Source organism: Charadrius vociferus, unplaced genomic scaffold (genome assembly GCF_000708025.1).
Source record: "Charadrius vociferus isolate BGI_N301 unplaced genomic scaffold, ASM70802v2 scaffold190, whole genome shotgun sequence".
Classification (NCBI taxonomy): domain Eukaryota; kingdom Metazoa; phylum Chordata; class Aves; order Charadriiformes; family Charadriidae; genus Charadrius; species Charadrius vociferus.
Genome location: NW_009646608.1, coordinates 2,758,968 through 2,774,208, shown reverse-complemented (window position 1 = coordinate 2,774,208; position 15,241 = coordinate 2,758,968). Strand labels below are relative to the sequence as shown.

At 40.1% G+C, this 15,241-nt stretch overlaps 1 protein-coding gene across 1 annotated transcript in view; it reads left to right on the top strand.

Moving 5' to 3' along the window:
* Nucleotides 1-15,241, top strand: part of SYNM (synemin, intermediate filament protein) — a 45,888-nt gene that overhangs the window by 26,600 nt on the left and 4,047 nt on the right. The window contains exons 2-4 of the mRNA XM_009887569.1: nucleotides 5-129; nucleotides 6,303-6,427; nucleotides 13,761-13,834. Coding sequence (XP_009885871.1) covers nucleotides 5-129; nucleotides 6,303-6,427; nucleotides 13,761-13,834 — 324 coding nt within the window. The remainder of the gene's footprint in view (nucleotides 1-4; nucleotides 130-6,302; nucleotides 6,428-13,760; nucleotides 13,835-15,241) is intronic.

Sequence of the window (15,241 nt, the reverse complement as noted above, 5' to 3'; positions counted from 1 at the left end):
GGAGGGTCCCGCCAGCACTGGGAGGCCCTGCCCCGCCAGGGCCGGGAGCTGTGCGGGCTCCGGGAGCGGCTGGAGCAGGAGCTGCTCGCCTTGCAGGACCGCCACGGCGCCGAGGTGGAGGAGTACCAGGTGGGTGGCAGTGCCCCGCCGCCGCGTCGGGTCGGTCCCGGGCCGGTGTCCCCACGGTCCCGGGCCTTTCCCGGCCCTCTTGGCCATGCTTGTTTTGGTGCGCCTCTAGATCTCCTTCTGCCTTCCCGCCCGCTTTTTTCCGTTCAGTTTTGGCTCATCGTGAGATGTGAGCCCGAGTTCGCGTGACCCTGGCACTCCGCTTCCTTAGGCTCGCTCCCGTCCCTGCCGTTCCCTCTGCTGCGGGAACTGCTCAAACCCCTCTGAAGGCCCCCTCTGACCCTGCACGGGCCGGGGCTTCCCAGCCCCGCTTTGCCTCCCTGCAGTAGGCTTTCCGTAGGCTGGAAGAGGAGGTGGTCCAGCAAGAGCTGGTTGCTGCTGAGCCTTTCTTTGGGGGAAGCAGGGAGTCCCTTTGAGACCCACTGCTCCGTTTGGGGGGAGCTGGGTGCGAAGGGTGGGGTTCTAAAGGGAGACGGTGACCCTGAGGACATCTTCCTGGTGACAGGTGCTCCCTTCCCAACCTGCCCTCGGCAAGTACCCAAGAGCATGGAGCTGGCGCGGGGGCTTGCCAGGGCTCCTGCTCGGGTTGTCATGGGCACACGGGACATGGAGCAGTCCCTGGGCGGGCACAGGTGAACCGAGTCCCCTTGCGGTGGGACACAAAGCTTCCCTTCTAGCCTGAGACTTGAGATTGACCTGTTGTGATCAGAGAAGTGATCTGAATCTTCTTCCTGCGTTGCAGACACTCTCGTTCACCCAGAGCCTAGAGAAAAGCTTGTGGGCCGCAGCATCGTTAAGGACACTTTTAGTTGTTTAAAGGCAGGAAGGCCTGTGCTACAGGCAGTGAGCAGAGCGGGAGTATTTTTAAAATAAAACTTTAACCATGTAGGTGACTGGTATCTGTTCAAGGTGGATGTTTGGTGTCGTTAGACAGAGGGTTATAGCATCTGCAGCTGAGAATTTGCTTGTTGTCAGAATAACGTTTGGTATCACGCTGTGTGTGTGTACAGATCAGCAAATGCCGGAACAGCAAAACATCAGTTCATCAGATTTGGAGTGGAGAGCACGTATTAGATCATCCAGACCATCAATCGATATCCTGAGGGCAACGTTTCTTTTGTTCATTGTTAGACCTTTTATTAACACTCTGCTGGAGCTCGGTGTTTGTCTGAACCCCGTGTGCGAATGATCACATTGTGTCTGGCAGTGGTGGCAGATTATGGAGATGCTGGTGGTTAGGAAAGGACTGGGACCTGTTGCTGTGTCTCTGTTTTTTGTACGTTGCTAGATTGTTTGCAAGTTGCATGGTTTGCAGACACTGTGAGCTGAGGCAGATTAGGTATGTAAGAAGTAATCAGAAAGGCTTTTAACTTTTAAATCAATCTTATTTTCATTTTTGATGGGACAATTCATTCTTCCAATCATGTTTCCATAGCTTTAGTAGGTGTTGTATGTAAATCCCTCATTAATTAAATCTATGCATCAGTCAAAACCAGGTGAAAATGTAAAGGAGAAAAAGAAACTCTTAATTTTTCCCCATTTTTAAGGTGTATAAGTTTATATAAATGTACATAAGCCTACCAATATTTAAAGTTACTTTGATTTCCGAAGTATGTCCTCCTTGCTGTCTATATTTGTTATTAGGGATTTATAAAGAAAGCTTAATTGATCTTCAGTCATCATTGCTCAAATGGAAAACCTTTCAATATGGTGTTATTTTAATAAGAGCATTTTGTATAGCTCACTATCCATGCTGCAAGTTTTTCTTCTAAAGCCAGTTAGAATGGGTGTGTTCAGATACCTACTCTTTCTTTCAGCTCAGCAAGGTGTTTTTATAACAGTGTGTCGTCTTTGTATCTGGTTGCAGTTTTAAAGAATTTTATTCAGAAGAGCAAGTGGAGACAGAGCAACCTGTCGCAGAAGTCAGATAATCAAAATCAATGCATGCCCTTGAATTGTCTTGATTCAATACTCAAAAACGGATTGTTATTTAGATATTGAGATAAGAAACTTCTGTTTTACTCTCAGGAGCATTTGCTGTGATTGGGATTCTGCAAGAACAATAGCTTCAAATGTCAGTAATACAAGAAGGACAAAAAAAAGTTCTTTGATAGCCAACCTGAAAACATGTGAGCTGCCTTATCTTTAAATGTGCATCTACATAATATTTAAATTCTGGTGAAAATGATATCATAAGGATTATAACATGAATGTTTTCATATTTAAAATGTTTGGTTTCTAATGAGAGAAGCCTTTTTCAGTGGCTAGTCTACCGTACATGGGAAATAAAATATCTTTTGCTCACATCCGGGAAGAAAAACTATAGACTATGTAGAAGCAGCTGTTGCAGTTGTTGTTCTTGTGATCAAAGCTTTTTTTCCCTCCCTCATTGTTTCTTTTATTAGTGAAAGTATATTCAGCATGGATGTTAAACTACTCTTTAAAGCGCTTCTATTCCATGCTTATTTGTAAAGTGCCACATAGAAATGATATGTATGTACAGATTTAAGTCAAGTGATTATTGTTCATTGCAGCTGCTATGGCAATTAGATTTATTCATATTTTCCATATATCATGCAGTCTCCTTATATGTCCATCTTTGCCTCCTGCACTGTCCTTATCCTCACTAAAGCTTTCAGCAATGTTAAATAGAAATATGTATTTGGAGTCATCATTTAGCTGAAAGAGGCCAGCTGTAAATCATACGTTGTTTGGAAAATTTCCACTGGTCCTGGGTGCTAAAGGGATGAACTCAGTAGGTCTCTTCCACAAATCTAGCTGTGTGCTGTGGCAATACTTACGCACAAATTCTGAGTGATTTGAGAAAGCCCTGTATTTTTTGGATGTAAAAATGGCCACGGCTCATCCTGCTGCTTTGAAAAGAGGCAGAAATTTTGCACTAATACAGTGAGTTTAGGATCTGTTCCTGTGTCAGTGTTGTGAGCTCCAGAGAAGAAGAAAGCATCTTGTCAGATGAACATATAATATCAATATGTCATGTGCATTTTTCTGTGTACCAGTTTCTAGTCAGTTAAGCGCAGTGTCAGTTCCTCCCCTGCTGAGCCACTGAATGAGCTTGGGATCGGTAAATAGTACCAGATGGAAAGGGCTGGAGCCTGAAAAGCTCTTTTTATTCCCTGAGTACGTATAGCTTGGACAACCCAAGTAAATTCTTTTCCCCCTACTGCCCTTCTAAAATTTCCCACTGATGCCTGGAAAGGAACATATGAAGGGTGAGAAAATCACTTCTATTCAGTTACTCAGTTCTAGAAGGACATCACTGGGATGTGGGGGGGGGGGGGGGGTCGGCATGGCTTTGATGTGGTTGAGCAACAAATCTTTCCAAGAAAATCCTGCGTGAAGCAAACACAGCTGCAACAATACAGATTACCTTTTGCAAAATAGAAGTTTGTTGCCTTGTGATCCCCTGAACTTTGCCAAAGTGGTTTATGTACTTTCTGGCGTGCTTGGAAATGGGACTTAAGACCAATTGTCCTCTGCATTATGTTTAAGCATCAGTGACTGGAGGGCTAGACGGGTGGCTGTCTGCCATCCAGTCTATACAATGGCTGCTGCTGTTGGAATGAATTCCTTTGGAACTGTTACACAGCTGGCTGAGTTATGTAGCTCCTTATGGTAATCATTAGGACACTGTATTTAACTCAAATTTTTGGATCCTGAGTGCTCTCCAAATCCAGTGGATAGAATCTAGGTGGCTTTTCAAACCCAGATGGCAGACCTGGGGGGTGAGGGACTGAAGTTCCCATGTCTTAAGACAGCTGTGAATATGCCCAGTATCTCAGAGCTCTGCGCACCCTGTAGTCCCACATACAGATTCCCTGTATAGTTTCTTCTGGGACTGCAGCAAGACCTGTGTGTTATGAAGCTCTTCTTAACATGTGCACGCACATGTATAGGTTAGTCTCTATGTTTAATTGGGGAGGCAACAAACACCTGAATCACTTTGTGGTTTGTACCAGAGCTCTTACCACCTTTAGGGATTGGTCCTATAGAGATCTAGCCTTTCTTGTCTTTGCTCCTTTTGCTGACTTCTCTGGTTCTGCCAACACCCTGTCTGTTCTTGCTTGATAGTCTTTTCCTTTTAAAAGCAGGGCCTGGCAATTTTCTTCCTTTCTCATCTTGGGATTTTCCATTGTGTCAGTTCTTGAACAGGATTGTTGCCTCAGAGCCGCTAAAGGTCAGCATTTCTGCTTGCTGCTGTGCGTGACCATACAGGACGTTACCTCTACCGCAGTCTGGATGAGGCTGTTGGGTGGTTGACAGTGCTTTTTCAGATATGCAGATATGATTTGTCTTCTGCCATGAAAAGGGAGTTTTAGGTGCACTGTAGACTGTAGGCAAGGTTTGTTTTGTCAAAGAAAACATCAGTGTAGTTGCTCAACAACAGTTGCAAATGGAGAAATAGATTAATGTGTGTGTTATAGATACAGATATACCCGCATGTATATGAAGATACAAGCACCTTCCTTCATAAAGCTTTCTTTTTACTTAAAAAATAATAATAAAAAAAGACTATTAATGTTTGAAATGCCAGCACTTCATATTCTTAGTTCTTAAACCTTACTTCTGCTTAGCATATCGTACTGGCATTAACCAATCTGGGGAGTCCCCTGCTGTATCTTCATTTTTATACTATCGCTCATACTGCAATACTTGAATGATTGCTGCATATAAATGATGTATTTTGAATTTTTTAAAACTAGACTGTCAGTGTCTTGATTTTCCAGTTTGTACTGCAAAGTATTTGTTAGGATGCAATCTAAAATATGCTCTCATGAATTCCTATTCAGTGTTATATGTGTGTATGAGATTTTGCTCTGTAAATGACAGTTCAGTGTCCTTGCATAGTGCAGAGTGATGTGAACAAAATAGAATCAGGCCTCTGCCGAGATTTAATTTCTGTCTTCCCAGCCCCCAGAACAAAGTGTAATCTATAGCATTTCGGTTGGCATCAATCTGCTGGCTGAGGGGAATTGATCTGGGTTAGCAGATTCTGTCTACAGCGAGCAAACCATTAAGAACCGAACTGAACAGCAATACTTTTCTGAGTCTGTACCCAAGAAGCTCCTCTCAATTATCAGGGGAGGGCTTATTTTCCAGAAGGTGGCAATTTGCCCTTCATGTGAGAGGTAACACCAGTGATTAAAGCACTTGCTTTCTGCAGTGTTCTTTTCAAGAGCATGAGAGCCAGTTGTCTTGGTCTAAATCAAATCTTAATGTTCTGTTTCATAAGTCTTCATTGCTTTTTGTGTTGTGTGCAGTTATTCAGTATTTAACCATCCATTTAGTATTTCAGAATGCATTCAAATTTAGGTAATTTTGAATTTTGGTATTTTTCTGCTCATCAGTCCCTTTCTCCATTTCCAAAACTTGTTAAAGAAAGGTGGCAGTCCTTACCTACTATCTCGTCAGTGCTGCTGCTCTCAAGTCATTTGTAGGTGTCATAAACTGCATCCCGCCCATACACACGCAGAGCTGTGAAGGTACAAAGTGATATTTAGTTATCAAGATGAAAATGAGCAATCCCTTGTATATCTTCTGAGTAGCAGTTAGGACAAAGCTGGGTGGACTACAAAGCAGGTGTCCAAATATTGTAGAAAACCTGTCTCAAAGGAACTGCTGGAGGTCCATCCTTCACCTTCTAGGCACTATGAATATCACCAGATGCTAGAATCCAAAAACTGATTTGGACCCACATGTCTGTGGAACTGATAAAGAGAAATAGGCCAGGTTCTTGTGGCAAAGCAGTTGCCAAAATTCCTGATCTCAAGTACGATTTAAACATGTACATCTGCACCCTTAAAATGACAAAATGTGTCCAGTTATAAAGTAGTGTATTTTCCTTGCTCTGTGTATTTGATAACTTTTGTACAGGGAATCCAAACAGGTTTTACTTCAATATTTAATGAGCTTAGTGAGGCATAACATGAAATCCTAGCTTAAAACTCTGCTTCAGTAACAATGTGTTTCAGATTGTATATGGGGATGTCCTGGAGCTGATTTGTTCTGGTTTTCAAAGTAATGGAACATACTGATTTATTGTTCTTTCATGTTTGTTTGTTTGTTTTTTTTAAGTAAAAGTTTTAAGTTATTAGGGATTTAAGTGTACAGATTTTTATGTTAGTTCAAAACTAAAACCCAGTATTTCTCTTTAGAGGATAATTGATGCCCTAGAAGAAGAAAAGCAGTTCCTGACCATGTCAATCACGGATTACCTGAAGGACTATCAAGAACTACTCCAGGTGAAAGCAGGCCTCATCCTTGAAATTGAAACCTACAGGTAAGAATTGCGGTCACACTCAATTGTCTAACTGGAGGATAATTTAAATCCCTCTTTATGGATATTCATCTTCTTGCCAGCATTTAAAATACAGACAGCTACTTTTAGAGTCTCGGATCAAGACTCCTTGTATGTATTGTGTTTTGTTAAATATTGTAAATAGACCCCTAATACCAGTTTTTAGCTTGCTGTTGGCTTTTCTGTGACATGGGTCACCATGCCATTCTGTGCTTGACTGTGCTGTCTGTGAAAGGAAGATAACACCCCTTCAGAAGACTGCCAATACATGTGGTGGAGTTGACCAATATCTCTGGGAAAACTGTAATAATAGTAAAATACCATTATTCATTAGTAACACTGATAAGCATTAACAATGGCAGAGGTGACTGGAATTTCATCACTGGAGCAACACTATCTCTGGTAGTAATTCATTCTATTTCTCTGTCCCCAGAACAATATGTTGGAGAAGCAAATATAATCCATAGGAATCCTATTGACTTTGTACAAATATATCGATACGTAAGAAACCTTCTTAGTCCTGGTCAAGGTGATATCAAATTGATGTGAATTGTTGATACAATATTTGAATACAAGCTGAGGAGCCAATATCCCTAAATGGCAAACAATAAAACATGAGGCAGTGTAGTTGCCATCAGTCAACTTATATGGAACATTTCATCATTTAAATATGTTGATTTGTGTCCAGTGAGTTCCCTGTTGTTGTTTCAGTTGTAGAATAGTGGGAAGATAACAGAAGTCTGTTTGATTAAATCTGGGTTTCTTCATCCTTGGTTTATTATGGAAACGTGCTTGGATCAAGTATGAGATATGAACAGACAACATCTCTGCTAATGCATCTTCAGTACTGTACATCTCTCTAGCCACTTAGTAGCTGTGGGGTTGAAAAGCCAGAGTAATTCTCCAATGTATCAGTTGGCACATGGCATAAAAGCGATTCAAAAGGGAAAAAACCAACCAACCAAACCTATGAACTGGAGGTAGATACTACTTTATTGTAAAGATCATGGGTTTTTTTCTACAACTAGGACAATATTTTCAATAAATGTCATTGAGATATTGGTCTTGAAAACCAGAGAAGTGCATTTCTTATTGAGCGAAGTAATAATTTGCAAAAATTTAATGTCATCCTACTTTCATATTATTTTTAAGGAGTATGCCTCAGTCATTAGCTTGTCTATATTGCCTGCATCATTCATATTCAACCTGCATAAACAGACAGTGGTATTACCAGTTATATATGATATAGGCTTCTGTGTTCTAAAGTGTTAACACCGTGTCCTATGCGTGTAATGTTGCTACGAACGAGTAAGCATCTAAGTCTGGATAAAGATGGCGCCAGCTGAATTATGGGTGAAATGTGTAGACTAAAGCAATCCACTGAGAAACATGAAATTTAATTGTAGTTGCATAATTGAAAATATGAGAAGCTTGAAAGAGTAACTTCTCAATAGCTTGGTAACAGACTAGTGAGCAAAGGATGTCTCTAGTCAATCAAAGAGCAAAACCAGTCTGTTCAGGATGCCTCCAGTATCATGTGCTATGAGGTACAGACCGAGGCTGGCCTCTGGATGAGATGAAATCACAAGCAGTCAGTTGGTGAGCAATGGTACCTGGATGTTTGTTGGTGGAGTGGGATCCCTGTGATCGTTGGAAAGCCAGTACTGTCTGGAGCATTACTAGTAGAAAAGAAACTGTGGAAATGGTAACGGGTTGTGATCCTTATCTGTGTGTGTTAATTCTGTTACCTTTGCTAAAACATAGGATTCTTCTAAATTTAATCCTAGCTCTGATGTTGACTTTTACTGTTGTCGCTTAAATTTTCTCCCTTGGTTTATTCATCTGCAAAATGGGATTAGCACTTTCACAATAACAGAATTATCAGAATTGTTTCGGTGATTAGTATTCATCCAGAACTAGGAATGATAATGCCCAGATATTTAGTTGTTTGGACACGCTCTTAGTTAATAAGCGAACCGTCAGTGCTTCTGCTCTGTAAAACCTTGTCAGCCCATTGAATTCTGGAACTTCTCCAGAGGTCATATCACTGATTATATGAACCTTATTGGTTTGTCTAAGGATTCCCTGCCCTTGTTAACGAAAGGAGAAAGATTCAGCAACACCTGTGGCATGTGTTTGCTGTCCAGTTCAGAAGCCTCCTTAACCTGTAGGGTTTCTTCATCTGATAGTAGAGAATGCAACTTGTATCACTGATTGCCTTGGCAAGGCAGACTTCAGTGGACAAATGACCTACTGAAGAAGATCTACAGATGAAAACAGAAAAGTGGGCCTTGCTGTGGATCAGAAAACAGGCTGTCTAATGCTGCTGAAAAGTGATTGTTTTGATTTGTCTTTTTACATTTATGCAGTTTTACCTATTCCTCTTTTCTTCTTGTTCAATCTTCTCTTAAGAAAATAATGCCTTCCCTACTGCATGCCTTTATCACCACTGCTGTGGGAAGGAATCAGTATGGATCCAGTTAGTAAGGTGTTTACTAAAAGAATTCTGGATTGCTCATCTATGGACTTCTTCAAATCCCATTCCTCTCCTGGGTCTTTCTGTCTATGATAACCAGAGCATGTGAAGCTACCTCCTCTCCTCCTCGCGTTATAGGTTAAAGGTGTGGTATCTGGTCTACTTTTTGGAGCTTTCCTTGTACCTCCCACCCTGTATTTTCTCTTTGTTTCACAACTCCTACAGGTCCTGTTTTAAAGGCAGTTCTTTCCGTTAGTCATTGTTGCTCCTGGACTGGCAAAAAGGATCACTTTTGCAAGGAACACCCTTCCCCAAGGACCACGTGTACTTCCTCTCCGATTCTGCTCACCCTTCCTGCTCTGGGAGCAGAGGCTCACTCAGGAAGTGAAATATGTCTTATGTGGCTTTATGAAGTTATACTTCATGGGAATCTTCATTTTTCCATTTTTACCAAGTGTTGAAGTAAATATTTATGAAGTGTCTTGCAGTTTTGTTTTGTGTTCTTGGAACCCTGCAAAACCACAACTGCTTAGACTATGTTTAAGGTTTTCTTTCAGAGAGAAGTGGTGAATTATTTACTGTGTAAGACTTAGTTTTAAAAGGAGATAGAAAATCTGCCTAGGATCAGAATTACTATCAAGCCCTTCTCAGCTATGTGAAGCTTCTTCTCTTCAAATCGCAGAGGCTGCCCAGAGCCTGCGCCATAGGTGAAGTAGTGTCAATGTTCTGTTCTAGGTTGCTACCTTGCATTTTGAAGCAGCAGCGGCTACAAAGCTTTTTTCTTTTTTTTTTTCGTTATGGTCATTGTCAGGATGTCTTAATACATTTGTCAGGCATACTTTCCAATCCTCTTTTGGTTGGTTTCCTCCATCAACACTTCTGACCCTTTTCATGCCTTCCTCAAGAAATCATTATCAGCAGCATTAATGCCTCCTCAGCTTCTCACCACAGCTTTCTCAGTCAGTTTCATTATTTCATGTTTCCAACTTGTACAATCCAATATGTTCTATTCCTGTATTTGTTTTATTTTGAGAACATTCTGAGTTTTCTACACTCAGAGAATTTAACACGCAGTCAGTTACCTGTTCTTCACGCAGTCCTTGTCCTGCCATCTTGTGATGGAAAAAAGATGTGGAGTGGCCTTTGCCCCTAAAAATGCTTCCTCCATTCTACTTCTTTGAGAGGGTTTTTTTTAACTCTTCCCAAATACCCAGGATAGAGAGGATGAATTTTTATGGCCTGCTGGCTAACTGCCCCTATCTGAGATTTTGGGTTTCTGTAGTTGAAATAAAGTTATTGCTGTTGTGAATGACCAAGATAACATTTGCACTGAATCCTTTTGTTTTTGCTAACTTCTCTCTCCCCACCGCACCCAGTTTATCTCCTCCACCTGCTTTCATGGACTAGTTATTTCTGTTGTCATCCAGCACACAGCAGGGCTCCAGGCTGGCCAGCGTGTCACTGCTAACTTTAGATAAATGACATTAATAATGAGATGAGTTAAAGGTGCAGTTGGACTATTTTCTGGCAACACTTAAATGAAGTATTAACACAATGTAGTATTAACACAATATGTCATTTGGGATCTGATTTCCAGGAAGTAGCTGACGTGGTAATTTTTTACAAGAGTGCTGCTTGGAGGAATGTTTTTCGTTATTACTGTGAATACTTAAAGAGTTCATATAGTTGAGATTAACACCCTGTTCTTCAGGCAATTTAAGTTTAAAAGCAGTCCTCGCCATGAAGAGCTTATGCTTGAAATGATTAGTATTAGGAAAGGATGCAAAGGAACAGAGAAGCAAAATGACTTGCATAAACTGAAGCTCTGGTCAAGCTGAGGCTCATAACCTGAGTTTGCTGGCTTCCAAGCCTGTGCTTAGTACATTACGCTAGTTTCTCATTCTGGTTTATTAAGCCAAAGTCAGTTTAACATTTTCTTGTTTATCTGATAAGCTTGAAGAAATACATATTATGAACCGTGTACAGTAAAACACTGACTCACTGTCAAATTTTATAGAGGTTTCATGAAGCTTTGCCTTTTGTTTTCAAATAAAACATATTTTCAGTAGTAATATTTCAGATCCAGCTTTTCTGTGTGCTGTTGCCCTTTGCCATATACAGTTACCTCTTGGAACTTATTTTTAGTGACTTCATACGTTGCTGCAGCAACTGAACAACTGTTGTTTTAACAGCAGCCAGAAATCCTTAGTCAAACTACCCACATTCCTACTTTCCTTCGTCATGGTTAACACTTTCATTGCCAGCTCCTTAATATGTTTCTGCAAAGTCACCACCAGCTTCTCTAATGCGTGCCTATCAGAGCAATTTGTTTGCCACTGATAGCTTCATCAGATCAGATGTTTGGTCTTGGGAAAATTCTCTGTATGGGCTGAAGTGATCTAATTCCTATAAAGCCTCTCTTAACAGGGAGGAAGACAAACTGCTTTTACTTTGGTTTTACCTAATAAAGATTATCCTAGGGTTGAATTTGACTTGCAAAAGAGACGTAAAGGTGTCCATCTGAGCCTGTTTTAAGGGGGAAAGTGACCTGTAAATACGTTAGGTAATTCTAATCTGGCTTTTCTTCTGAATTTAGGCAAATCCATGGTTGCAAAGAAAAACTTACTAATAATATTTTGCTGATGTAGTATTGTCCTACTGAAGAATCTAGAGGCAGTCAGAAACCAAAAGAAGCATAAAATGTCCAAAGTGATCAGTCATGTGCATTGTGAAATCTGCAGATGACATTTAAAATGTCTGCTTTGTTAATTTTGACAGAAATGCCCAGAAAATATGTGTATACTACAATCCTAAATTGCTTTCAACTACCCCCGAGGGAGTCAGAAGCCTTGGCTATCGTAATCCTCCAGCCTTATTCTTGACAACTTTCATGTTGCAGCTGTATGTTATCAGTGCAAAACATCTGGCAATTCCAAAACCGGAAGTGATGAAACAGTATCTCACTAGTAGAAGTGAATATAAAAACACCAAATTTACTGTACTGATTATAGCGTTCAGTTGCATAGTGAAAGAACCTGCCATAAAATTTCTAGGCTGTTGCACCAGAATGCTGCACTGAGTGCTTTTTGGTTTTTTTTGGGGGGTGGGGGTGGTTAAAATAGCTTCTGGCCCTGCAAAAGTGGAAAAGGGACAAACTGCTTTTTTTCTTTTTTTTTTATAATGGCTGTACATATTTTATGTCAGCCAGTACAAGTATATAGACAGCAGGAGGGAAGAAAAGCACACAAAGATTTCCAGAGAATTTATCAGGAATTCTGAGATCCAGTCTACTGGATAACCATCTCTAAAACTTCTAGGACTGAATAAGATCACCCTAGTATCTACTTCTTGTATCTGGTATATGGAAGAAGCCAACAATTTTGTTTTATTTTTTTTTTAGAACAGTTGGGTAATTCTCGAAGAATGCACTTGATCTTCTTCCCCCCTGAGAGGACAAAAGTATGCTGTGTGCCTGTTTGAATATTCTTAATGCAGAACAATTACTCCTAAAAATGTTTTGCCCCTCAGTTGTGCTAATCCCTGTGGGATGTGTACCTCTGGAGTAATTGCTACCACTGTAGAAAGGAGAAAATGTGGAGTAGTAACCTTATGCAGGAAGAGAACAAGCCTGTGGCTGCTGTCAGATGGTCTCGAGGGAGTGGGGTCCTTATGTGCATGCTGTATAGGGAACAAAGTTTGGCATAAAGGAAGGATGGCCAGTGTTCTCAAGCAATCAGCTGGGTATAATGTCTTCAAGAATAGCTTATGTGTGTCATCAGTATAGAATAGGCAACTCAAAGTCTCCATCCTGTGTGTCAGCACACCAAGAATAGGTAGTAGACAAAATTATGAAGCAGATTATTGACAGTTGTTGCCTGCTTCTGCGATTTGCGTGTAGTAATGTAATCTCCACAAAGCAAAGGTAAGCAAATTGGTGTCCTGTCCTTTTCTGATCAGTTGCTGCTGAGCTAATGTGATGTCACGGCTGGTCAACAAGAGGAGGCCTTGACCACAGTCATCTTGTGGAATTGTTGGTGGCTTCCTGGAACTACGGAAGCTATTGGAGAGTCACTGCAAAAAAGAATAAATGGAAGGCTGAGGAACAGAGGGGACAAACAGAGATGTCCTTGAAAGAAACCAAGCAGTTTCTGTCACAAAGAATTTTCCTAGTCCTTTGTTGTAAAATATTTTGTGTTGATTTCGGATTGAATAGGAACTAAGAATAGTTACTTTAATACTTTCCTCCAGCACTAGTCAGAGTTTGACAGTAGAGGTAATACTTTCCTTTAATTTTCATTTGAAAAGGGTAGAACTTACAAATCTTGGGTGTAACAGTTCCCTCATATATCACGCTGCAACACCACCTTTGGTACTACATTACTTCTTTATAAAACATCTCCATGTGCTTCTCTCAGAAAGCTTTACTGAATATCTGTTTAAGATTTGTTTGGCTTTGTTTCCTCCTAACTCTGTTGTAAGTTCATCATTGTGGAAAAATTTGCTAGTTTGTATGATGCCATAGTGGAAATCGGTGGATTTTTTCTGTGTCAGGAAGCAGTATATTGACTTATGTGGAAGATTTGATCTAAAACTGTGTCTGCTGCCGTCACCTACTGTAAGACTATTGCATTGTTTTCAAGAACTGGACTCTGCAAATTAAGAGTCTGGAAGATGCTAAGGATTTCTCATTCCTAGTAATAAAAATATGGAGTGTGAAAAACACTCAGGACCTGACCCAACTGCAGGATAATTGTTTCCATTTCTAAGGCTTATAAATGTTAAATATTATGATTATTCTTCCCAGTATTTTAATGGAATGCCTTTTTCTGTGTTTTGCAGAGCTTTGTTAGAAGGGGAGAGCAACCAGTGGATTATTACATGGAGAGATCAGCATGCAGGGAAATTGCCTCAAGGTAAAAAAACGAATGTTCAAAAATGAATGTTGAATGAAGTTAACTATAACTGGAAACTATTGTGTTATAGTATTCATGAAACATACTTTTTACAAGTGTATTGTAAAGTGAATAGTGAATTGTTTTTAAGTGTTTACATTTTAAACCAATATAGTGCTATTCTATATGAGACAATTTATAAAATCATGACTCAAGTGACGAAGGTAAGTAGGGAGTAATGTTTCATAGCTCTAATAGTGCCAGAACTTTTGGATGCCCATAGCTCTTAAGAGAGTTTTGAAGTATAAAGCAAGAGATATTTAACAAAACATAGTTAAAACCATGGAATTCATCATCACGAGGTATTGTGAACTGTTAAAACGTTTACATGGGTTTAAAGAGAAATTTTAGCAGAGTAATGAAAGAAAAATCAAAGACTTATTAAACATAAAGATACCATTTCTATCTTAGGAGCTGCAAATCTCTGGAGGCTGTGAGAGTATACCAGGGAAGTATCACAATTTACTTGCCCTGTTCTTATACTCTTCCCTATGTATCTACTGTTGGTCATTGTGAACAGGATAGTAGATGAGATGGACCCTTGATTTGACTGCTATGGCCATTGTTATTAATAACAGAATAAGTCTTGGTAATACTCCTGAATTTAACAATGTGTGGTCTTAAAATAATTGGACTCTCATAGACAGTAGCCCAGAAAAGAGTTGAAGGCTGTGTCTGTAGTAGTAAGTTAAACAGACTAGGGCCTAGGCTGAAGTGCTCACATAGAATTGCCCGTGCTGTTAAATTGTTAGCACTGTCCCTGGCACAGTTTTGATCCGGACTAGCTAGTATTTTTGCAGACAATGCTCAGGCATATTCAGTGGTTACCACAGACCGGGAAGTACTACCAAAAGTCAGAGGAGATGTGACTAGCTTTCCAGGAGTAGGAGATTTGAGTTGTGCAGTGCTGGCTGGTCTTAGAGCCAGAAAATGATTCCTCGTCCATTTTATTAAATTGTATAGACATAGCCTAAAAGGTTCTTTATTTCTCTCCTTTGTTGTATATTGTTGTATCTCGTGGCTATGAAGGGTTGTATTTGCATTTTCAATTTCCAGTATGTGGGGGCAGGTACGCCATTAATTCTCAATAGGAACTGAGAAACTTCAAGCCACTTTGACAAATGAAGCAAAAAACCAAGCCTAGGATATTAGCATACATTATTTAATAAGAAGCTGTAAATGTAAATGAATGTTAATATAAATACAAAGGGTATAATTCTTAAGTAAATGCTGTAATACCCAGTAGCTCACAACAGGTAAAATTAGCAAGAACTTGCAACTTAGTAAAAAGCTTTACTTTCAGTTTTAATATAATTTATGCATAGAATTAATTGTCATGCAAAACCTACAGGAATACCTTTACAAAGC